This window comes from Galleria mellonella, unplaced genomic scaffold (assembly GCF_026898425.1).
Source record: "Galleria mellonella isolate WM207_F2 unplaced genomic scaffold, CSIRO_AGI_GalMel_v1 utg74, whole genome shotgun sequence".
In the NCBI taxonomy this organism is placed as follows: domain Eukaryota; kingdom Metazoa; phylum Arthropoda; class Insecta; order Lepidoptera; family Pyralidae; genus Galleria; species Galleria mellonella.
Window position 1 is genome coordinate 3,486,070 of NW_026442147.1, and position 26,951 is coordinate 3,513,020.

The 26,951-nt window shown below is 36.3% G+C and overlaps 1 protein-coding gene across 1 annotated transcript; it reads right to left on the reverse strand.

The window, feature by feature from the left end:
- Positions 1 to 938: 938 nt before the first annotated feature.
- On the reverse strand, positions 939 to 26,307 carry LOC113518740 (uncharacterized). Its single transcript, XM_031908829.2, has 16 exons — positions 26,188 to 26,307; positions 25,652 to 25,848; positions 24,775 to 24,852; positions 24,566 to 24,699; positions 23,899 to 24,059; positions 23,685 to 23,807; positions 23,502 to 23,607; positions 23,064 to 23,210; positions 22,728 to 22,964; positions 13,378 to 13,483; positions 10,155 to 10,349; positions 9,653 to 9,786; positions 8,941 to 9,101; positions 8,565 to 8,687; positions 8,241 to 8,346; positions 939 to 1,532 (listed from the first exon to the last, which is right to left on the reverse strand). The coding sequence occupies exons 2-16, from the start codon at positions 25,839 to 25,841 to the stop codon at positions 1,260 to 1,262; spliced, it is 2,274 nt and encodes a 757-aa protein (XP_031764689.2). The 5' UTR covers positions 25,842 to 25,848; positions 26,188 to 26,307; the 3' UTR covers positions 939 to 1,259.
- Positions 26,308 to 26,951: the final 644 nt, after the last annotated feature.

The window sequence follows — 26,951 nt, forward strand, 5'->3', positions numbered from 1 at the left end:
AGTTTGGCGCGACAAAAACTTTTGGATTGTATCCATTTTATAATAAGAACCACAAGAGCAGCCAATTTGGCATGAATCCGAAAAATATTTTAATGTAACTTTTAGCTTTTGCGTCTACATGTTGCTTTGATGTCTACATGCGGTTTATGATCAGAGAAATCCTGGTCAAATTTAATGTGTTAATTAAATTTTTTCTTACACCCAAATATTATATTTTGTTCATCGTATAGACGTATGTTCAACGATATGTTGGCCACTGTCACTTATCCCTACTAACGCGGGGAACGTTGGTAAAAATAGAATTTTATTCCAAATTATGATAGAGATGAATGTAAATTAATTTTCACTTATCCAACCATTATCTGCCCATTACTAAATATAGGTCTCCTCCATAGACTGCCATAAATTACGATTCTGAACCACCCACATGTGCTGACTTACTGCAAAGCATTTGAGGTTGTTACTTCATCTAGTGGAGGTCGTCCTATAGTGCGTTTGCTCATATATTTCCACTTATCCTTAATGAGCGGTTTTTGCTAACAAGTATATTTCTGTATATTACTGTCTACTTATTTATTATCTGATAAACTTCGTTTTCAAAGAATTCTTATCGATATTATCCTAATCGGATTATCATTTTTATTAAAAAGTTTATTTAATAAATTCTTTACTTTAATCTATAAGTATATAGTATAACTTTAATATACTCACAGTGCTCCTTGAGGTATATTTTTATGCATATAATTGATACATATACATCACGTCTATCACCTAATGGGGTAGGCAGAAAGATTATTTTTTTTTATAAACTATGAATAAAACGACACATTAGAATATAATTCGGATTTATATAAAACAAATTTACAATTATATTAGGGGCTTTACGACGATTTATGTATAATAACAGACATGATTAATTGTACTGCCACAGTATTTCGTCATTTAAATACAAAAGAATATTATACATAAAATATAAATAAAATTTAAATTACACATAACCAGAAATTGGATCGTTAAATTATAAGAGAAATATTCAAACAAATATTTTTTATTAAAGTAAATTTACGACGTATAATAAGTATTTACTATTTTTAATAATTTTATTAATTTAATGCGTCACTTTTATTTTTCATACAATTTAGTTTGGCAAGGTTAGTTTGTTATTATGTACCAAGCAAGCTCATGGCTTACTTGGTTTACAATAATTGTCGACAAGAATGCTCCAAAACTAAATTATTTTATGAATAAATTAAGTAACATCACTTCGGGCATACACAGGATTGTGAACTTCTGCATTTCTTATCAATAAAGTCCATTAGACTTAAAACGCCGTTGAGGACTTCAACAGAAGTGGAGATTATTTCTTCTTTGGGCAACAGAAACCTGTGTGTTTTCCCCCTCAGTTCGATCATATAAGAGTATGGTATATTGGCAACAGCGTAACTCCAGTCTGTGCTAGTGCCGGCTGCAAAGTACATGAGGTCTTTGGTGCTACCAACTTTGTAAGTATGACCGTTAGTTTGGTAGATGGCCTGCAGGACAATAACGTTTGATTAAGGAAATATGTACATGCTATATGTACAATGAATATGTAATAAATAGGTCATCACGAAAAAAAGCGTCATATTTGACAAACACTCACATTCATGCAAAAAGGCACGTACGTGCATACCTGCATACACACACAAAATTTTATCCAAAAGGATATACTCACAGATTGGCTCCGTAGACATTTTATCAAAATCGTTTCAGTAATTTAGTTTTTAGACCAAAATAACTGGCTTTGTTACATTTCAAGTCGGTTTTTTTATGGGACACAATCTTTAATTATGTATGCGTTTTATGTCCGAAGTATTAAGCAGCAAGATAACGCGATATTTGATACAAAAGGTATAACATTCCCACCAATAAACAAGATCTCAGGAACGATAAAGCATAATAGATGCTATGAGTTATAGTATTTTGCGATATCTATAGCGTTGGTTCATATCTATTACCGACAGTTATTTGGAGAGCAATACTTTTGTTGGTGGAACTTAGTGTCACTAATTTTAACCTTCGCCATAGCTGTACCGCCTTCAAGCAGATCAACATAATCAGGACAAGGGTCACCGGCGTATCCCCAAGGGAAGATTATCACCTCCCCGTAGCTATGGAATGACAGGAATGCCTTGAATGATGAATCCGAATCTGTGATCGCACTTTTTTTTTTTTTTTTTTTTTTCTGAATGTGTTTGCTGTTGGCCGTGTGTGGCCTTTACAGCTTCACCGGACGCGAATGCAGGGGCGAGTGCTGATGGCACTCCAAGCCCGCGAGAGCGGAGCGACAGAGGTGTCGACTCTTTCTTATGGACTGCGGTGTGTGTGTGCGCCTAAGGGCGCCAGAGTGGCTCGGCCTCGGCTTAGGCCACCGCACTTCGACCCCCGTCGAGGGACGGCGAAGGGTCGGTACGTCTGGGTGGGTGAGATTGCGACGCGGTTGTTATGCGCTCGGGCGCAAACCTGATCGCGCGCGGACCGTGTGTCGCGAGGGTTCTTCGCCCCCGCCGGCGGGGGCGGTGTGTGCGATGTGTGGGTGTGTTTGTAGGGGCTCTTGTCGAGGGTTCCGCGGTAGGTAGGGAGGGAGACGCGTTTGCCGTCGTAGTTGGATCATCGGGGTCCAAGAGTGCGTGCCTCGGGCGACGACGTTTTGGAGCGACGTTCTCTATGGGGGGTTTGTATTTGACCGCTCTTACTATGAGCGGATTTGAATGGGACTCGGCTGAGGCAAAGTAGCGTCGAGACGCTTGCTTCATAAATTGCCTTATAGTGGGTATTTTGAGGTCGCGGTGTAGATCCACGTTGCGCACGTACCACGGGGCGCCCGTGGCCCGTCGCAGAAATTTATTTTGCACCACCTGAAGGGGGTGAAGTAATGAAGGAAGGGCGTGGGCGAAGACGACACTAGCGTACGTCATCACCGGTCTTATACATGCTTTATAGAGCGTCAGCTTTGCGTTAAGCGACAATTGGCTGCGCTTGTTAATAAAGGGATGGAGGCGTCCCAGTATAAAATTGGCCAGGCCTCGGACGCGCTTAAGATGAGATGCGAAACTCAACTTGGAATCTAGTGTCACGCCTAGGTATTTGGCTTCGTTCGTCCAGGGGACGGGCGTGCCAAACAGCTGAATAGAGGCGGGAAGGGATGGTTTTCTTTTGGCCGTGAAAAGCACGGCGGCGCTTTTATCTGGGTTGACTTCGATGCGCCATTTTCTGAACCAGTAGGCCAGCTCGTCCACCGCCCGTTGAAGCCTGTTGGCTGCACAGGCGGCCGACGTGCTGTCCACATATAGGGCTGTATCATCAGCAAAGAGGGCGATTTGCACTCGGGGCTGACGCGGGATGTCGTTGGTGTACAACGAGAAGAGGGTGGGGGAGAGGACAGCGCCTTGAGGGACGCCGGCTCTAATCGGTCGTGCGCTGGAACGCACTCCATTGACGCGATAGCGATATGACCTATTGGACAAGAAGGCTCGTATGATGTGCACGAGCCTGTCTGGCACTCCCATCTTGTGCAGTTTGAAAATCAAGCCGCTGTGCCAGACTTTGTCAAAGGCCTTCGCTACGTCGAGAAACAGGGCACATGTGACCCCGTTGGATTTCAGGTGTCGGGCGTTGAGGACGTGTTCTACTACACGATGTACTTGATGAACAGCTGAGTGCTTGGCTCTAAAGCCGAACTGCTCATCGATCAGGATGCCTTTGGACTGTAGCCAGTCTTTCAGGCGTGCGAGTATTAGCTTCTCATACAGCTTCCCCAGCGAGCTGAGGAGACTGATGGGGCGAAAACTGGTGGGAAGGGACTTATCTTTCCCAGGTTTGGGAAAGCCTACGACATCGGCTTCTTTCCAAGCATCTGGAAAGATGGCATTGGTAATTGCCGCATTGAAGATCGCTACTAGAAGTAGCAGAATGGTTTCTGGCAGACTCTTAAGGAGTCTGTTAGAGATACCGTCGGCACCGGGTGCCTTTCGGTTGGGGGTTCCTTTGATGAGTGTTCGCACCTCATCCAGTGTAACGGGGGGAGTGACTCTACTGGAGGGATCGACAGGATTCGCTCCACCTCGGATTCTACCTTCTCTAGATGATCATCGGGCACCGGAAGGGTACTCGGCATGCATTGGGCCTCTAGGCTGTCTGCTAGGCATTCAGCCTTTTCTTCATCAAATAAGGCCGGACTGTTGTTTGTTCGGACTAAGGGCGGAAGGTCGGAGTAACACTGGTCTGTTTTGAGGGTTTTGGCTACTCGCCAGTACGCGGTATGGCAGGGGGTGAGTTCTTTGGTGAACTTATCCCATCTGTCTCGCCGAAGTTCCGCTATGCGACTCTTTACTTCGCGCTGTAAATCTCGCAGGCGGGTTCGGTTCTCTTCTGAGGGATAGCGGTCATACGCTCGTGTGGCTGCATTCTTAGTGCGCAGCAGAGCCCTTACATCATCAGGCAGGTTCCATCTACGGTCGCCCGTATCCGGAACCTCCCTGGAGCAGTCCTTGACTGCCGACTGCAGGTGCTCTGTTAGCGCGTCAATGGCTGTAGTCGTCTCCTCGATAGATTCGACTACGTCCGGGATGCGGTCCAGTACCGGAGAGTTAGTCGACTCGAGGACTTTCTCGAGCCGGCTCCAGTCCGTGACCGTTTTAAATTGAGGCGCCCCGTCTGCAGGTGGGCCTAGCGAGAATGTGACGGGGCGGTGGTCGGAGATGAGTTCGGCATGGACCTCCATAGAACTCAGCCTTAAGGCTACGTTCTTTAGTAGGGCCATGTCGAGGATGGAGGGCTGATGAGCAGTGTTTGCCGGATAGTGCGTGAAGTGCACTGGGGGAAGGATGTCGAAACCCATGGAGAGCGAAAGGCGTTCCAGGGTGAGACCGTTTGGGTTCGGATAAGCACAGCTCCAAAGGCTGTGCTTGCAATTTAGATCTCCGGCAATAATTACCGAATCCCCCAGGTCCATGAGAGCTTGGAGGTCGGCCCGGAGTAGCTTTTTGGAGGGAGAGAGATATGCCGATGCTATATAGATCGGTCGGTGGTCTGTCATCGCGAGGAGGCATATCGAGGCTTCCATGTTTACGAGCGGAGGCGTGTCGATCGGAATGCACTGAAGGGACCTTCGGTAATAAATTAACGTACCGCCGCCGCGACTGATGCGGTCATTGCGTACGATATTGTAGTTTGCGATTCTTGGACCGCGTGTTGAAGGCTTGAGGAAGGTCTCCTGTAGTAGGAGAACGTCCACCTGATGGACGGTGAGAAACTCACGGACTTCGTCTCTTTGCCCTTGTAGTCCGTTAGCGTTGAAAAACGCTAACTTAACGGACCGAGGTTTGCATCTTTTCGCCCTTAGATCCATAATTAATTGTTAAAATTGAGGATGGCGACTAGTACGCCGATGTGCTCGCAGACGGCTGCGAGTCTTTCTTGTGGGTCGTTGACTGACCTTAATTTGGAGGCCAGGGCCGTAATCTCGCCAGCGTCGATGGAGCTGGCGAGTTTCGCTACCAGTGCGAAGTCGGCTGCGAAGCTTGAGCCTATGTTCGTTCCAGTTTGCGGGGCGGGGCGCGGAGGAGCGGGCGATGCCACAATCTTGGCAAGCGTGGGAGCGGTTGCAGATGGCATGGTGGGTGAGGGGGTCGCCTTGACGACCGGAGGTCGCACCCAAGCATTTTTTGGCGGGGGAGGTGGTGCAGCTGAGGGCTGCGGGATAGTAAGGGGCGCGGGGCGTGCTGCGCGGGGTGCCTGAGCCTTTGTGGCTTTTGCGGAGGCCTTGTTTTGGCCGGGACGGGGAGCGCGGGGACATCCGCGGTAGTTAGCTGTGTGGCCCTGTGTGCCACAGAGTACACAGCTAGGTGGGGTCGGGGTGCCACTCACGCGAGTGCATTGCTTGGTGCCGTGGTCTCCCAGGCACTTGACGCAACGTTCGCGCGCGTAGCAGTTTCGGGCGGAGTGCCCATAATTTTGGCAGCGGTGGCACTGCCCGGGGTAAGTCCGCTTATTTGGCGGTTCTACTGATAGGCCTGAGATCAGGCAGACACTTCGGATGTTGAAGATAGATTTCCCCTCTGGGGAGAGATCTAGTACCACTAGTACCATGTCTAGTGGCGTTTTGGCCCTGTTGCGGTACATCCTGTGTACCTCGTGGACGGGGTAGTTTTGTGAGCGGATATCTGCGAGGATGTCCTGGCAGTCCAGCTCCTTAGGGACGCCGCGTATTACTACGCGCAGTCGTTTCTCCTCCTCGAGGGCATAAGTGTGGTAACCCACACTGTTTGTCCTGAGGAAGGAAGTTAACTGGCGATGATCCGCCGATGTGGGAACCACTACTCTGATTCCTAGTGAGGTTACCCTTGCATGGGTAAAGGATATGCGCTTTTCCTTCAGCGCAGCTGACACCCTGTTCCAGGCTGTCTTGTCCTGGATGATTATAGGAGGAGGAGGCCTCACTTTCCCCGCGTGATCGCGGTCGGTTTTATCGGCGTTAGCCGGAACGGGTGCGCCATCGTTGGCACGTTGGGTTTTAGGCGGGGGAAGATCGCGCGCCCGCTTCGCGCGTTTGGTGCGCTTGGCACCCACAATTTGAAATTCCTCTTCCGAGGAGGAGGCAGTGTCGGAGGAGTCGCCTGTTTCGGCGACGACGTTGGGAGCGTCTAGCTCCATTTCCGTTTCAGAGGAGGGGCGGTTGGGAGCAACCTCCTGAGGGGACATCGGCTCCGGGGTACTCACTAGGTGGTCCCCGGGGGAAGGTGGGTTTGAGGACAGCTCGTCGTTGGCCTCCTGAAGGGGGGCCGCCGGCGAGGCAGGGGCGTCGTCATGTATCACATGTGCGCCCCTGCGCTCATCGAAAAATGCCTTTAAGAGGCCAGGACATTTGGCCTTTAAAAAGGCCACGAATTGTGGAATGTCATCCTGGGACAGCGACATGTTGTCCCAGGAAACACTCCTCTTATAAATTAGCAATGCACCCGACTCTTAAGTCGGGTGCCAATACCTAAAAATAATTTAAATTTATAATACGGACAATGCGCTACTATAAAAGTGGACACAAAAAATAAGCCGCTACAAGCCGCGTATATAAGGGCCTGTTGGGACCTGTCCAGGTATGAGTCGCCCTTTATACAAGGATTAGTCACCGGCCGGGCGACGGTTACCCGGCCGCTTTGTGTACAGTTAACCGCCCCGCCGAGTACGGCGGGGGGGTGTGTGCCTATTGTTAATGTAACAATGGAATGTAGTCACCGGAGTGACTTGTGTACCTGTTGCCGATACTTGGCCGGGGTGTCGAAGGCGGCGCGGGTCGCCGGGGAGGAGAGTGCTGGTCTCTGGCACCGGCTCCGGAGCTGGTGCGCTGCGCTTATGGCGCAGTACACCACCCTAACACTTGTTAGTCCGATGCACTAGAGTTCACAACACTACACAATTGTCACTTGTAACTGTTCACATGCACTCACTGCACTCGCGACGCGACGAGGTGGCAGCGCGTGCCGTGTACGCGAACGGACGGCCGTTAAAAAGCGCGCGAAACTAAGGCGACGAACGAGAACCTCGTGCCCAAGTTGTTCTCTACTTTTCTTCGTGTCCGACGTGTTTGCGTATCCGCTGACTCCGTGCAACAAGGCAGCGCTACACAACGGAGTATTGATGCCAGTAGTGACGCGTGCGTCACCAAAGGCTATCTGTGATCGCACGCTATAAAAAAGTATTTTAAGTATTTTGTAACAATGATAGTTTTGACAATAAAATATTTAAGGGTAGGGGGGATGTAGGAAAAATATTGATGCGAAATACCTATATACGTATTCACACACATCATACTCGCAATATATGTACATGAATTGGAATGCTGTTAAGTATTGTTCTAAAATGCTAAGTTAATACAATTCAGATCTTATGCAAAGCGACGTATTTCATTAACTCTTCATATCAGCCTTTAACTGTCCACTGCTGAACATTATCCTCCTCCTTGGGGGGTTTTGCCAGTAGTTGCCAAGCTTGGCAGGTGAATTGGTAATCACAGTCAGGCTTTGGAGGTGTTTCAAGAGAGGCGCTGCTGCCCATCCCTTAGTCGCCTCATACGACATCCACTGGAAAGGAAGGAGTAGCCTATTCTATGCTGGGACCACAAGGAGGTTTTATTAAATAGCACGTGTCAATATGAATAACATACAATCTATATTAATTCAAATGTTAATTTTATTTGTAATTACTCTAACAGCAGCTGTTTCCGGTTCCGAGAATGGTTTCGGGCCTCTGAAGAAGATATTGCCAGGATCTTCTGACGAGCCTTCTTCACCTTTCTCTCCCCAGCCATAACTGTAAAATAACAAAAATAAGGCCTTTAAAATTTACACTCATTACAGGTAACAATAATAAAATTTATATCGGTAAATTTATTATTACTTTTAATTATGTATGCCATTTATTTATTATAATCATTATACTTCATACACTATGTTAAATACTAGACACATTAATGCTTATTTTCTTGTCTATTGGTTAACGTGTCAAGAATTACTGGTAACTGAACAAACCTAAAATTCCTATTGAGATCAACACCAATGCACTCTCCATATTTAGCTCTGTTCTTGCGCCACATGCGGTCATGGGTGTGTGTGTATTCATATCCATCTGGGTTCAGTACAGGCACAATGTACCTGTAAATTAAGTAGGATTATGTTCCGATTTTCATTTTTCTTCGGAAGGTTATTGTTCAAAACGTTAGTCCAAAAATTCTATATCTATCTATTGAGGTTTTTGTTATCTCTTAGCGTTATAACGACTTAGAAAACATGCACTATATGGTATGGAGAAGGAGATAGGCAATTTTTTTATCCCGGTCAGTAAACATATCCTACGAAGTCATGAATAGAAGCTAGTTTATTATATATTCAATTTTGTACCACTTACCAGTCTTTGTTAGTGACGCTGTCAGGTTGATCTTGGTAGGTCCTGACTAGTCGGTCAGCTATATACGTCACTACGGCGGTGGTGATCCACTCCCGAGGGTGGATGGATCCGTCCAACCACACACCTATATTGTCCTTATTGCCATTTGATACCTTCAGCATCTATTGTAGTATGAAGGTCAATTCTCAATTCTTTCGTTTTATTCGTGTTTCTGACGTGCAGCAGCTATGCTTAATTGAATGCGTTTAGGTTTGTATGCGATACGTTAGTGAATGGAAGTCCACGGAGCTGTTTACCATTATAAGTTTCATAAAAAAATATAATGGCAATACTTTAAAAATAATTAATCTTACTTATTTATTACAGTATCAACAAAAGAATAGTAATAAATAATAATTTTATTGTCGTGTATTATAAACTCCAAAGATTTCATGTATTTTATTTAAGATAAAAAGTAGCTTATTATATATTTAGCATCTCACCATATTTAGTATAAAGATAGACCTATATAAACATATATTAAATTAAATTCAAACTCGCTTAACCGTTAAGTATTGTTGAGTAATAAATATTTACTATATATATATATATATATATATATATATATATATATATATATATATATATATATATATATATATATATATATATATATATTTATAAACTAAGCATTTTTATTATTATGAAGAAAGCATTTAAAACTAAATATTACCTTAATATCTCGGCCTTCAGTTGATTTTCCAATAATAATCACGCTACATAGATATGGATAGTCTGTCGATAAATTTTCCAGAAATTCATATACTACGTCCAAACGATGGTAGTGTTTCCAATCTATATTATGACCTGTGGAAAGTTGACGTGGAAAATAAGTGAAAGGAGGATGGGAATTTTTTAAACACCTATTTTGTCTCATATTGTGATGTGTTTGACATTTGTCTGGAAATGAACAAATTTAATAACATGTCTGTCAAACAAATAGCGAAGTGATATATTTAGAATATTTAGAAGCACTTAAAAAATGTAATATAAGAGCAATTGGATATAAATTTACTGGATACAAAGATTAAAGAGGATAGCTATGTTTTGCAGGTTTTTGTACTTATGACGTTTTGCATTCATATAAATTTTATTTAAACTTTAATATTAAACTATTATTAATATATATACTAATCATTATTATTAATATTGTAATAAATACTGTAATATCTTACGAATATCAGCAGAGTTTATTCTAGGCATTTTTGTAACAGTTGCACCCTGTTCACGTTCAAGCATAGCTCTGACATCCCCGATGGCTATGGAGTATGGGATCTCCCTTTCGTGCAACATCCCAGATACTTGTGCTGCTCTAGAACCTTCCACCATTATATCCATTGTGCTATGCTCTTCTTTCCAAATATTAATTGCTGAAAATTGAAACTAAGATTAGTCTTCATTCATTCATTCATCATTCATAATTTCATTTCATTTCATTTCATTTCATTTCATTTCATTTCATTCATTTCATTTCATTTCATTTCATTTCATTTCATTTCATTTCATTTCATTTCATTTCATTTCATTTCATTTCATTTCATTTCATTTCATTTCATTTCATTTCATTTCATTTCATTTCATTTCATTTCATTTCATTTCATTTCATTTCATTTCATTTCATTTCATTTCACTTCATTTCACTTCATTTCACTTCATTTCACTTCATTTCACTTCATTTCACTTCATTTCACTTCATTTCACTTCATTTCACTTCATTTCACTTCATTTCACTTCATTTCACTTCATTTCACTTCATTTCACTTCATTTCACTTCATTTCACTTCATTTCACTTCATTTCACTTCATTTCACTTCATTTCACTTCATTTCACTTCATTTCACTTCATTTCACTTCATTTCACTTCATTTCACTTCATTTCACTTCATTTCACTTCATTTCACTTCATTTCACTTCATTTCACTTCATTTCACTTCATTTCACTTCATTTCACTTCATTTCACTTCATTTCACTTCATTTCACTTCATTTCACTTCATTTCACTTCATTTCACTTCATTTCACTTCATTTCACTTCATTTCACTTCATTTCACTTCATTTCACTTCATTTCACTTCATTTCACTTCATTTCACTTCATTTCACTTCATTTCACTTCATTTCACTTCATTTCACTTCATTTCACTTCATTTCACTTCATTTCACTTCATTTCACTTCATTTCACTTCATTTCACTTCATTTCACTTCATTTCACTTCATTTCACTTCATTTCACTTCATTTCACTTCATTTCACTTCATTTCACTTCATTTCACTTCATTTCACTTCATTTCACTTCATTTCACTTCATTTCACTTCATTTCACTTCATTTCACTTCATTTCACTTCATTTCACTTCATTTCACTTCATTTCACTTCATTTCACTTCATTTCACTTCATTTCACTTCATTTCACTTCATTTCACTTCATTTCACTTCATTTCACTTCATTTCACTTCATTTCACTTCATTTCACTTCATTTCACTTCATTTCACTTCATTTCACTTCATTTCACTTCATTTCACTTCATTTCACTTCATTTCACTTCATTTCACTTCATTTCACTTCATTTCACTTCATTTCACTTCATTTCATTTCATTTCATGTCATTTCATGTCATTTCATTTCATTTCATGTCATTTCATGTCATTTCATGTCATTTCATTTCATTTCATTTCATTTCATTTCATTTCATTTCATTTCATTTCACTTCATTTCACTTCATTTCACTTCATTTCACTTCATTTCACTTCATTTCACTTCATTTCACTTCATTTCACTTCATTTCACTTCATTTCACTTCATTTCACTTCATTTCACTTCATTTCACTTCATTTCACTTCATTTCACTTCATTTCACTTCATTTCACTTCATTTCACTTCATTTCACTTCATTTCACTTCATTTCACTTCATTTCACTTCATTTCACTTCATTTCACTTCATTTCACTTCATTTCACTTCATTTCACTTCATTTCACTTCATTTCACTTCATTTCACTTCATTTCACTTCATTTCACTTCATTTCACTTCATTTCACTTCATTTCACTTCATTTCATTTCATTTCATTTCATTTCATTTCATTTCATTTCATTTCATTTCATTTCATTTCATTTCATTTCATTTCATTTCATTTCATTTCATTTCATTTCATTTCATTTCATTTCATTTCATTTCATTTCATTTCATTTCATTTCATTTCATTTCATTTCATTTCATTTCATTTCATTTCATTTCATTTCATTTCATTTCATTTCATTTCATTTCATTTCATTTCATTTCATTTCATTTCATTTCACTTCATTTCACTTCATTTCACTTCATTTCACTTCATTTCACTTCATTTCACTTCATTTCACTTCATTTCACTTCATTTCACTTCATTTCACTTCATTTCACTTCATTTCACTTCATTTCACTTCATTTCACTTCATTTCACTTCATTTCACTTCATTTCACTTCATTTCACTTCATTTCACTTCATTTCACTTCATTTCACTTCATTTCACTTCATTTCACTTCATTTCACTTCATTTCACTTCATTTCACTTCATTTCACTTCATTTCACTTCATTTCACTTCATTTCATTTCATTTCATTTCATTTCATTTCATTTCATTTCATTTCATTTCATTTCATTTCATTTCATTTCATTTCATTTCATTTCATTTCATTTCATTTCATTTCATTTCATTTCATTTCATTTCATTTCATTTCATTTCATTTCATTTCATTTCATTTCATTTCATTTCATTTCATTTCATTTCATTTCATTTCATTTCATTTCATTTCATTTCATTTCATTTCTTAGGTGTAAGAATGTAAGGATTTCTTTTTACTTTTTACACTATGAACTTTTAATGAAGACATTAAAAAAGCTAATAATAAAAAAAATGTTTGCGTGAAGTATAAATAAATCTAATTATAATTAAAAGTAATAACGTAAGAATCTTCTTTTGTTGTTGTTGTTACCCTATAATTACACTTATAAATATTTAGTACCAAGTGCCTAATATCTATATTACATAATTATAATTTATTGTTACAATAAAGTTATTGTTACTATAAGAATTTTGAAAAACTCCCTCAAACAGGTAGCGTGAAATAAAAGGACATTACAATAAGCCACCTAATCAACTTCTGTCCAAGTACTTATACGAAATATGATAAAAAAAAAACAGAAATGTCTAACAACAATAGTATCGTAGCTTCATTACTTTTGTCACATTAATAAAAAAACAAAAATATCTTTCCAAACAATTTATCTGATGGTATTAATTGTCCATCTGTTAACTTATAATTTTTACATTTTACAGATTTTGTTTATGTACTTAAGAGAATATTCATATCGATGTAATTTGATTTTTTTTTCTAAATTAGAATGCCTCTAACTGTACACACCTCCTACGGTATCCAAAGACTTCACAAAATACCTTTGACCTTCTCTAATAAATTTTACTTGCCATACTTGGGTTATATCTTTTGTAGATGCCACTTTGACTGAATACTTTTACCTAAATAAAATAAAAAAAATTGTGGTACGGTTTTGTAACGAAACAAATGACTTGTTTCTTTTTTAATTAATAACTTGTAATTTTATTTTAAAGTGGAAACCAATTTGACGAGATCTGTTTGATATTGCTATCTAGATTTGTCAATTGTCAATAAATAAAATATAATTACCATTAACAAGGTTTTATTTAAGTAAAAACTTATAAAAAGATATTAAACTACAGATATTATCCTTAAACTATGGAAATTAATAATACTAATATCCATTGTAAATTATCATTTCAACTTATCAATCCACTTCACCGACTTCCAGTACACATAATAAAATGAAAATGGATAATATTGGAAGTATAATACTTTTAGATGATATCTTTTGAATATCATAATATTATAGTTTTTTTTTTGATGGGTGATAATGGTATGGTAACTCCGCATGCGCTAACGGGATACGCTGGCGGAGCACCAGTGAAGGGTGATAGATGAGAATGAAAACAGGCCAGTTAGCCCATCATGATGAATTCATCAGGAATTAACCATGATAGTTTCCAGGGAGAACCGCGAGGATGCCGACCTGGTTGGCTATATTGCTAGCAATTGGAGTCTCAGTCTCCATTTCTAACAATCCCTTTCCCCCCATAATATTATAGTAGTAATCAGTAAATGTTACAAATAAGGATAACAATGATTGAAGTATGATAATTCATACAATATACAGTAACTACATCGTAATCTTCAAGAAAAGAGCATATTCTTTTTCAAAATGTCAACAGCATATCTGCTATTTCTCCAGTGTTGTGAGTGCTTATGCACGGCGGTAGTCACTTACTATTTGGTGAACTGCATGCTTGTTTGCCTAATGTGTTATAAAAAAAACAGTCTCACCTTAAAGTTTTATCCTCAAATCTGTCTAGTGAACGTATATCCACATATTCCATTACAGTTTTAAAGCAATTTAAAATTTTATTTCCAGTTTCTACTATCTCTTCTTTAGGCAGCTTGAATTTATGTTGTTTACTTCTTAGCTTAATAAGGTAACAATACGGTATACTGGCTGTTCCGTAACTCCAATCATAGCTGGTACCTGCAGCTCCATACATTACGTCTTGCGAAATGCCCACATAGTATGTATTGCCATTGCATTTATGAATAGCCTTGGGTAAGAACAAAAAGAGAATTACTTACAGTAAATATTGACCAAATCAATCCATATCTACTAATGATGTAGAATAACAAATATTTGTTGTAATAGTTAACGCAATTTTTTACATAAGCATATATTAGTGCTTATACAAACTGAAGTATATTTTCATAACCTTTAGCGTTGCTTAAAAATTTAATTTTAGAAACATTTAGTTTCTTAAAATAGAACGTAGATTCACAAACTATTATAGTCCAAGATGCCGCCGCTGACATTTGCAGCCATGACTTTTTAATGAAACTTGGTTTAAATAAACCTGTGAGCTTTGTATAACATTTCCGCTTATGTTTTATTTAAAGATACATTCTTCAGATTAAAAAAGTTTCATACTTGCAGAAATAAGCGACGAGATTTTAGGTTATTAATATGAGTTTGTAAATATACGTCCTGTTTTAAGAAACTAAGTATTCCCATAATTATAACATTTGTGTTATAATCTAATCCATCTTTACAAGCATTAGATTTGATTTATTCCAATTTTGTACTAGTTTAATATTAAGATTGCTTATTTAGTATGGTCTTTACATATATATCTTTGTCATAACAGTAGCTCCTTCTAGTAAGCGTATATAATTTGGACATAGTTCATCTTTAAATGCGAATGGAAAAATAATAACTTGGCCGTAACTATGAAGAGTTATATACACTTTAAAAGGTATAATAGAGTTAGATAATATGTTCTGAAACAAACATTGTCAAAATATAAATTATCTACGCGTAACAGCGAATTAATTTAATGTAATGGAACGATTGAAAACCAGTACAATGAAATTGATATACTAAATCCTGTTTGCAGTTTAATCTCGGCGTCCGATACCGATGACACGATTTTGGAATCAACGGTACGTTACCGTTATATAATGATTACATTACATTAATAATGATGTTATAATATTTAACGATAAGTGTATTTATGTTCTTGAAATGATTCTTTAATATAATTAATATGTAATCAAGTATTGGAATAAAAATGGTGTTATTTACTAGAGGAAACGGTTGAGCAGTTCAGCTTCGATAGTTGTCTTTTATTTAAAAGGTCCATGGGTCATCATATCGGTCGTTAATCGTTCACTGTCGATCATGCACCATCCCTATGGGAGGTTTTGCCAGTAGTTGTCACGCTTGGCTAACGGATTGGCAACCGCAGTTAGGCTATGATGACGTTTAAAAGAGACGCTGCTACTCATTCTTCGACCAATAAATTCCTTTAGTCGCTGCTTCACGACAGCCACGGGAAAGGAAGAAGTTGCTCATTTTATACTGGGAATAAACGGATGTGTAATGGTATATGGAAATCCTTGATATGAAAAAAAAATTAAGGTAATATAGACGTCACAATTACTAATAAAGGCTAAGATTAAGAAATATCAAAGATATCTATATATAAAAGTAGTTTTTTACGTAAAGTTTTGTAGAGAAAATTAAATATATTGAAAAGTCATCTGATGATAAGTAATGTTAATTGTTGTTTTTAAATCATTCACAGTACTCTAAGATGAAATAAAAGTCATAACTTGATCAAGTTTAAGACATAATTTATTTATATTTACAAAGTGGTTGCAAAATTCATTCTATAAATTGTAAATTTGTTATCATTATCAATTATCAAAATTAACAAAATTCGTTCATATGTTTAATAAATAGAATAAAAAAACATTAAAGCATTATATAAAATATTTAACACAGTTCTTAAATAAAAAAAAACATATTTTAAACAGTTCCGTAAAATAAAACCAACCATTGCAACCAACGTAAAATTCTTTAATTTCTCTCTACTACTCCAACTAGAGACAAAAAGAATGTTTTAATATTTAGCGGTAAAATTCTAGTCAATAAATCTGAAGTTTATATTGAAATGTAGATAAATCTTAATTTGAATACTTTTTCATGAAGAACGCATTGTTTAGCTTCTTTATCGAATTCATTTATAGAGTAGTAGTCACAGTGGCTGTAAAGATAACGACCAGGTAGGTAAGCAGTGTCTAATGAAAAACAAAGGGGCCACGAACACCCCTCCCTTTGCCACCCCGCAGCCTATATTTAGCGACTAATTACTGAACACTGCCATTATAAATGTATATGTATGTAGGTTGGAAAAGTCTGTGTTCAATTTGTCTTTTTACTGTATTTATAGATTTATTTTATGGCATCACTTACTCTGGTGATTTAACTGGGCTAAATATTTTTTTTAAACAACTTTAAACAGAAAATAAGTTGACGGCCTACATGAAAGAAAGTGGTAATTGTCGTGAACAAGACGTATCTAAGTATATAAGATCGTATAGACATGGACAGTACCATAAACATAAGAGAGTATACTGCGTCGTACATGATGCCCCACATGCGTTGCCATTCCTGAGGCCTAAGGTATTTTTTTTTTGCTGGGTGATAATGGTATGGCAACCCCGCCTGCGCTAACGGGATACGCTGGCGAGGCACCAGTGAAGGGTGATAGATGAGAATGAAAACAGGCCAGTTAGCCCATCGTGATGAATTCATCAGGAATTAACCATGATAGTTTTCAGGGGGAACCGCGAGGAGGAGGTCGACCTGGTTTACTATATTGCTAGCAATGGGATTCTCAGTCTCCATTACTAACAATCCCTTTCCCCCTGGCCAAAGGTATTAAACCTCTGTATTTTGTTATTACACTGCCATATCTATATCTTTAAACCGAAATAGAGCGATGCAAACATAACTGCTTCATGTAAGAAATATTGTGGGAGACTCCTATTTTTGAGGGAGGTCTATGTTCAGCAGTGGATAGTTAACAGCTGGTATGATGATGATGAAACTTAAATATGCAGCCGTGCAAATGAGAATGCAATAGAAATACCAAAAGACTGTGCAAAATCTTCATTTGTAAATGAATCCTAAAGTATTTTAGTTTTAAGTAAAAAATTGCATAATTCAATCGAATAGAGCATTAAATAATTATAAGCTTAATGTTGCATACGAGCGGGTTTTCATATAAAATAATACTGTGAGATGTCGATAAATCTAACAAGCAAGTAACAAGCGTCACCAGGAGGGCAGGCACAATTAAAAAGATAAACGCGCTTAAGACCGAGTCGAGGCGACACTTGGGTGGCAGGGGGCGCCGTTTGGGGTCCGCTGTCTGGTTAGCGGGTTACCAAGAGATCCGAGCTACCATTGGTTTTCACAATTTTAGAGATTCATCCAAAAAGATAAAATGTAAAATATAGGAAGTCTATAATAATAATGTAAAACCTAATAAAAATAATAAGTATTGTTATTAAATTAATTATAATTAGATAGATAAATACTTATTAAAATAAAGTAAGTCTCTAAATATCTAAAAAAGGTTTGTACAATGGATGGATTGATAGATGTTTGTTATACTTTTACGCAAAAACTACTGAATGAAAGGTACACGGGTATATTACATATTTACATTACATAAGATACTTTATGTACTAATTCAGGCACATGATGCCGTGGGATACAGTTAGTCTAAAATATACTACGTCGTTATACTGCATAGATTCCAATTAATGAAATAGAGGCAAATCGATGATGATTGTAGTAGCTTAATCGACAAATTAATTGCATATAATAGAAATTATAAATAAATAAAATTGACGTAAAGAATTTATATCATATATGGGTAATTAAAAATTTTATATTTAAATATATATTTTCTAGTTTAATTAATATAGTTAAAATAATTGGTAAATTTATAGCAACAAGCATTTGCTGTAGCTAATCTATTCACAGGCACAATTTCTCTAATTAAAAAAAAGTCATTCGTGAGAATTGAAAATATTGTGTAGTCCTATGGTAGGGCCTCCGTTTCATTAGAGGGGAGTGCATGGGCGAGAACAAGGCGGGCGGCGGCGGCAAGGCGTTTACTGAAAATATCTGATTACATCTAATTATCGAGCGAGCAGTGGCGCGGTGCTTAGCGCCCGAGCGCTTTCCACCACCCGTCTTGATTACACGCCCATTGTTTGCGAAAATGCTCAACAGTCATCTCTAGACTATATAATTGGTAGTTTTAAGCTTATTTATACGATGACAAGTATATTTTGTTCTTGTAAAAAAATAGCGACTTTAATCGCAAGAAAACACACGTATGAATCATCAGATTGAAATATTTACATTTCTTTACATCTTGTGTTTACAATTAGATTTTGATAGTTTTTGTCCCTAAATTATAATGAGACCAATATAGAAGTAAATCCTATCGGCTGCAAAAATATACCATATTTTGTTTTCAAATAATGATGTGATTACATAATATACACGTACTGACGAAACGTTACTAATGAATCTAATGAATTAAAAATCTCACAGATTAAGATTTTGTTAGAACTGGTAAAGCACATTATCGTATTTGAAATAATGTTACTAAAAACCTCACAGATTATATTCTCTTTATATGAAGATTTTTTTTATTTTAGAAGTAGCTTAAAATATCGTACGACTCTTACGATAATTATTATATTATCATTTCTTACTAAAGTACGAGAAGATAAGAAGTTACTGCAAAAAGAGATTTTATCATCTAATCTGTATACTAAATCGACTTAATAAAATAGGTTTAAGCTTTATTGACAGCTCTAATTATCTCTGATATAGATTATTCGCCGAATTAAAATGTCAAACTAGCGTCAAAATTTTGATTTACAATTTCGGAGAATTGTTTACTAGATTCCAAATTTCGGTGCAATAAATTAGTCAAAGTGGCCCGTAAAAACTCAAGATATCAGATATGGGACGTCAAGTGCTTAAAAGAAGGACAGAAGACTTTTCTAAGAAGTCTCAACTACAAAGGCGGTGAGGCACATGATGGTGTACAGTAATTGTTTATTAGTTTACTGTATTATAAGATTGATAAAACTATGACACTTAGAATGGTAAAGAATCTAACGGCTCACCTGATGGTAAGTGATAACTGTCGCCTATAGATACGTACACCACAGAATATACTGTAATGCCCATAATATCTTTTATGTGCTGGTATTCTCGAGGTGTTATGCTTCGTAACCTGAATTTTACATCCATATTCCACCTTCCAAATCGAGCCAACTTTCACAGCCATGCAACTACAACAGCTATATGCTAGAAAATACGGATGGAATGGAACCATACAAGTTACGAGTTTGTCTAAAATTATAATATAGAAATACTTAACTGATTTTTTAAAGTCTTTCACCTATAGATTAGATTATCAGCGAGTAACGTGATATATATATATATTTACTATAGTACTTCTTCGAAAACGCCGTATTAAGGGTCGGCAACGTCGTGCGTGACATCTCTGGTATTACAGGCGTTCATAGGTTACGGTAACCTCGTTTACCATCACAGTATGCTTGTTTACCACTATAGTAGTATAAAAAAATACTAGTATGATGTTAAAAGGCCTAAATTAAGGATAATACCTGCGGTCCCCTTTCTATGTAAAAATGATATGATAATAAAATTGCAGCTATAAATATCTGCAAGGAGTACGACAATGCTATGGACGTGATAGTGGAGGGACAACGTACTATGCAGCTGGAAAAGTTGCTGAAAGAGAGGGAGATCCCCTTCGAGGTGACGGTGACGGATACACGTTTATCCGCTTCGCCACAACGAATCCGGAGCCCTATTAGTGTAACGCAAAGACAGCGTTCGCCAATTAGTAAATATCAGCTTACTTATACGTCTTGGTATTATAAAAGTGAAAGTTTGTAAAGACATTTGGATGTTTGTCACTCAAACATGCTTAAATAGTCGAACAGATTTTAATAGATAGACTATGTTTGTGGATCAAGCATGCTTAAAAAGATGAATGGATTTAAATCTAAGTAGTCTAAATATGTATTAATTCCAAATAAAGAGTGCATAGAATAATTTTTATATAAATTCATGTGGTTAAATTTGTGAGTAACAGATATTTGTTTATAGTAATTAAATAATTTTAATTGTCAAATTGAGTAAGAAATCACCTTCAGGTCATTTCCACTTGTAAAGCAGTATTGGTAAATGAAATTAATTTATTAAATATGTACTCATACGCTATGATGTCAAACCGTCAATTCGATTGATGGAATCGGATTAAATTCTTCACGTCAAGGCATTTTGTTCTATTTTACTTTTGGTTAGCTTATAGCTACAGATTAGATAGAGATTTTTTTATTACACTCTTCCAGAACAATCTATGGATTGGAAAGATTATTACAATTTAAATATAATATACAGTTTCCTGGATAGTTTGGAAACTATTTATCCTTCTATTTGCACCACGAGTGTAATTAGGAAGTCAGTGGAGGGAAGGGATATTAAGGTACCTACGTTTAAAATAGTAATTCTTTCTTTAGTTTTATAGAATGAAATTATTAACGGAGAACTGTTTTTAGATGTTAAAAATATCAAATAGTAATGCATCTAATACAGCTGTATGGTTAGATGGTACTATACACGCTAGAGAGTGGATTAGTACGTCTGTTGTTACTTACATAGCTAATCATATTGCTAGAAATTTCAATACACTGCCTGACAGTATTACTAATAAAGATTGGTAAGAACTATAAATTATATTTTTTGTATCTTAATGTGTTCAGAAATGAAATTGTACATTATGTAATTTTTAAGGTACTTTGTCCCAGTAGTAAACCCAGATGGATACCATTATACTCATATACTAGATCGTATGTGGAGAAAAAACAGATCTCGAACTGGAAATAGTATTACTGGAGTTGACCTTAACAGGAATTTTGGGTACAGATTTGATATATTAAAATTTTAATACGTACCTATTTCTTTATTAAATACTAATTATAAAGGTGATGTTTAAACAGTCTGGCAATGAACTATCATCATCATCATATCAGCCTTGGGGAGTTTTGTCAGTAGTTGCCACGCTTGGCAGGCGGATTGGCAACCGCAGTCAGACTTTACAGATGTTTTAAGAGGGACGTTGCTGCCCATCTCCCCCTCGCTCTCCCTTAGTCGGTTCTTAGAACAGCCACGGGAATAGGAGAGGTAGCCTATTTTATGCCGGGACTAGTGTGTGCACAGTGTGCCTTTATATATATTATTATATATGTATATAACTAGTAGATGAATCAAAATATATGTACATAAAAAAAATTATTGCGTTGTTACCATTTAGTTCTGTTTCTTTTTAGATATAATTGGGGACGAAATGGCAATGAATATTCTCATGACCCAAACAATTTAAACTATCGAGGTACGGAGCCATTTTCTGAACCAGAAACTGCAGCTATAAAGGTAGAAACATCAACTAATCATATATGATTCACTTCATCATCATAATTGGTTTAAGTTATATTAATAGATTTTATATCTATTTTTACAGGATTTAATTTTATATTCGGGCACACCGTTTAAGATATTTCTGACATTCCATGCTTACAGTGAAGTAATTTCTTTCCCTTGGTGTCACACAGCTGAACCTTGTCCTGATTATGTAACTTTACTTGAAGGCGGTACAATTATGGCTAAGGTATTATACGATCATTTATTCATATTTTTATCCAGAGCTACTCAATATTTTATTAATGTTATTATTAATAATTCAGGCTATCTACGAAACAAGCGGTCGCATGTATAAAGTGGGAAACTTCAAAGATGTCATGTACTGTGCGTGCGGTACAAGCATTGACTGGAGTTATGGTACTGCTCGTATTCCTTTTTCCTATCTCGTCGAGTTGAGAAGCAAAGAACACCGATTTCTATTACCAAGAGAGGAGATCGAAGACTGTTGTAGAGAAGTTCTGAGCGCTGTGAAAGCATTAGCTGAATTCGTAGACAGAAAAAAAATTGTGAATTGTACTGTATTATCTAGAAAAAATCGTTAATTTTATTCATATCTTCTGAAAAGTATACTTTATTTGAATGGTAATAAAAGTAATCGGAATCAAAAAGTTTATTAATATTAGACATATCAATAAATCTTATTTACAATCACTTAATATTTGCAATGATATCAATAAGTACTTACTCATGCCTATTAATGAAATGATAAAAACTTTTCGTTCTTTATAACTTTTAATTTCACGTGCATTTATTTCTGATCGACAAAATCCATTAGACACTTCACTGCACACCAAATTTCTGAACACGTGTCAACAATTTGGTCTTTTGGCAATTTGAATTTGTGTTTTTTGCTTCTAAGTTCTATCATGTAAGAGAAAGGTATTTTCGCTATACCGTAGCTCCAATCCGTACTCGTTCCACAAGCAAAGTAAGTCATATCTTTAGTACTTCCAACCTTATAGGTCATTCTCGTACAATCGTAAATTGCCTGTCAATAAAAATGTTTTATTAAATTGTTTAGTTCTTTAGCATCAACTACCACAATAATATATTTTATAAATGTATTTATTTACGCGAATCCTGTTACCCTTGCCATTACAGCACCGCCTTCCAATAATTGAAGATAGTGTGGGCAGGGATCTTTCTTATATCCCCATGGGAAAATTATTAGTTCGAAGTAACTATGAAATGACAGGAATACTTTGAATGGCGTCGTTGAACTCAATATTGTATCCTGAAAGAAACACATTCTGTGAACTTTTTCAACTGACTTTAAAAAGAAGGAGGTTCTCATTTCGGTTGTATTTTATTATATTTATTATCTCATCACTTCGTCAATTATAAACTGATTAGATTTTTTTATCTGAATGGACATACTTACAGATTAATCCCATAGAAAATTTGTCAAAATCGGTTCTATAGTTTAGCTTTTAATCAAAATGACTGGTTTTGCCACAATTTATGTCAGTTTTTTTTAGTACAACACAATTTTTAAAAATAAAAACCACATTTCTTCTATACTCACTCTTACAGCTATGGTTTCTGGTTCTGAGAAAGGTGCCGGCCCTCTATAGAATACATTGTTTGGTTCATCAGAAGAACCTTCGTCGCCATTGTTTCCCCAACCACAACTAATGAGAAGAACAATATTATTATTAATTTTATTTAACGTTTATTTTTTATTTAAAATAATGTTTGAAATTTAAACCTGAAGTTTCTATTCAGATCGACACCATATTGTCCATCGTAGCACGCCCGATTTTTCCTCCACATACGATCTTGTGTATGTGTGTATTCATAACCATCTGGATTTAGAACTGGCACTATATGCCTACAAATATTATACATAAAGATTTCGATAGCATTTTAAATATAAAGATTGTATTTAATATTGTACAGAAAATTTAGTTCGTTCTACTAACCAGTCCTTGTTGGTGATAGAGTTTGAGAGTTTTTTAAAATTTCTAACTAATGTATCAGCTATATATGTAACTACAGATGCGCTGATCCATTCACGGGCATGTATGGACCCGTCTATCCATACAGCAGAATTGCGTGCATCGCTGTTGGATATCTTTAACATCTTAAAATTCATTAATGTTAATGTAGCGTGAATTAAACGTATTTAAAATGTATAATTTACTACTGCATATAATTATTTAATTTATAACAAAATAAATACAATACAAGTTGAAAATAACTTCCAAGAATATGATAGTGACTAAGTTAAAGTTTTTATAAAGAGGAAATACTTTATTTTTTGATTGTATTTTTTTTTATATAACTTAGAATGGCAAATAAGCTGACGGCCCACCTGATGGAAAGTGGTAACCGTCGCCTATAGACATGAGCAGTACCATGGACATAACAGAGTATACTGTTACGCCCATGGTACCCCCCATTCGTTGAGTATACTGTTACGCCTAAAAACTAACTGATTTTAAAAATTCTTTCACTTATAGAAACCTATATTTTCAGCGAGTAATATGGATTGCAATGTATTAAAAAAAAAAATCGTAAAAAGATAGAGTGGACTGCTAGCTTTATATACTAGTAAAAAAAAAAAAATATGATCACAATATTATTTACTTTGATGTCCCGTCCTTCTACAGATTTCCCTATCACGCTGACTGTACAAATCGCAGGATAATCTCTTTCAAGTTCATCAATAAAGGCATAGATTACGTTGAGTCTATGGTATCTCTTCCAGTCCATTAATTTTACTAAAATAAAAATAATTGTTATAAAGGTAACAAAACTGTAAAGTAATAAAAAATATAATGTAGATATAATCTTACTGTTTCTTTTCTTCGGATTGTGTGTTGGAACTATTTGTTTTATACATTTTCGAAGCATGCTACTGGGTATACATTTTCCTATAATTTAGAAATAATATCATAATATAATAACAGTCATAACATCAAAATAGATACACACATATTACATCTTTTAGACAATGTTTGCGGAAATTACGTATGTAGTTGTAAGCCGATGGTAAGCAGTTATTACGACCTAAGAATGAAGTCAACTTCATGTAATTTTACAGCCATATTTTATTATTCAAATTGAAAGTCACATAGCTCGACGACACGACAACCTATGGGAAAGAAAGTTTCTTGAGTGACGATCCCGTACGGACAGAAGAATTCGACTCAATTTGAATGCATTGCAGGTAGTCAGTAAACGCAAGTGACTCAGGACAATTCCTTATGGCAGTACATGGGGGAGGCCTATGTTCAGCAATGGAAAGGTAATGGCTGAGATGATGATGATGAAGCAAGCTAAAAGTTTGGTGATAAAATTTAAGAGGTGAGATAGAAGTTTACCAGAGGGAGACTTTGTACAAAAGTCGATTGCTTGGGTACCTCAGTCCCATTCGTGTTTCAACTGCGAAGCAGTTGTGTTTGCAGGGCTGAATATACTGAGTACAAAGGAATAACACCTGAGTCCTCAGGAATGGCAACGCATAGGGGGTATCATGGGCAAAACAGTATACTGTGTTATGTCCATGGTACTGCTCATGTCTATAGGCGACGGTTACCACTTTCCATCAGGTGGGCCGTCAGCTTGTTTGCCATTCTAAGTTGTATAAAAAAAAACATTGCAAAGGACACAGAATAAAATTTTCCTTTGCTCATGCATACTGGTGCAAATTAGACAACAAAATAATCGTACTATTTAGCCTAGTCTGAATACTAATATCGGTTGTTTCAGTCATAGTGGAGAATTCGTCTTCTTCGTCATCTTTATCGATCCGATCATTTCTCTGCAGTAGATCATCCATTTTGTTTACACATTTAGGTGGAGAAAATACAGTCAAAGTAAGATGCGCTTCGCTTTGATGTGAAGACATTGGTTTTATCATTATTTTTCTGAAAATAATGATTATTATTTTTAATAAATTTAATAAATGAAATATAATAATTATATTGAATGATTATTATGTGACCTGGTATTAAATATTGTGTTCAAATATAAAATTTTGGACTGTTTCTTGTGAACATATTTTTTTCTTTTGGCTGAATAGATTTAAATAAAATACGTGCAAAACGGACTCTATCATAGATCGATATAAAACCAAAACATACAGATAATTTATAACACCTATTATTGTTACCTATTTATATATTTATAAAAATAGGATTCAATAATAATTTTACATTCAAATGACGAGAGTAATCATTAAATAGCTTAAAGTAACTATTGCGTACCTTTTAAACTTGGATAAAATAAAAATCTTAATTAATACTGCATATTTCGATATCCATATAGAATTACTGAAAATTTGCACGCTTGTGATTTTCTAAACATTGTAGGTGTTAATTTTTTGGTCTGTTTATAATTTGATGTGTCACGTGACAATAGTTCCTCACAGATAAAAAATGTAACGTAATTTTTATAATGTGAATTTTTCGTATTGAAATAGATCTCATTTGCCTGAGTGTTTCGTCATAGATGTAGTTTAAGGTAATAACATACATTTTGTTACCTATTCACTATCTACGGTATTTATTCAATGGCATATTTTTTCCGAATACTTGTAAAACATTGAATTACAGTAGGTATTTTTTTTAAATACCATGTTATGTATATACTACAATCATTACTATTACAATCAATCTAAACCTGTGATCATCATCATCATATCAATTATTAACTGGCCACTGTTGGGCATAAGCCTTGCCCATAAGGAGTGTTTCCGTATGAGTAGATAACCTAAACCTATTTTGTGTTATAATTATACCAAAACTCATTCAATCAAACAAGTTTAATAAGTATAAAACAGTTCACTTCCATTGTTAACATAAATAATAAAATGTATTTTTTATATTGTTTATTTATTTAAATAACTAATGTACATTTTCCTTTTAAGCTTTACCGTATATTCAAGTAAAATTCTATATTTGAATTAAAAGTTTAAAAAACGAATACGAGAATGCCACTGACGAAAATGTGGATTTTAGAGTTCGGATTA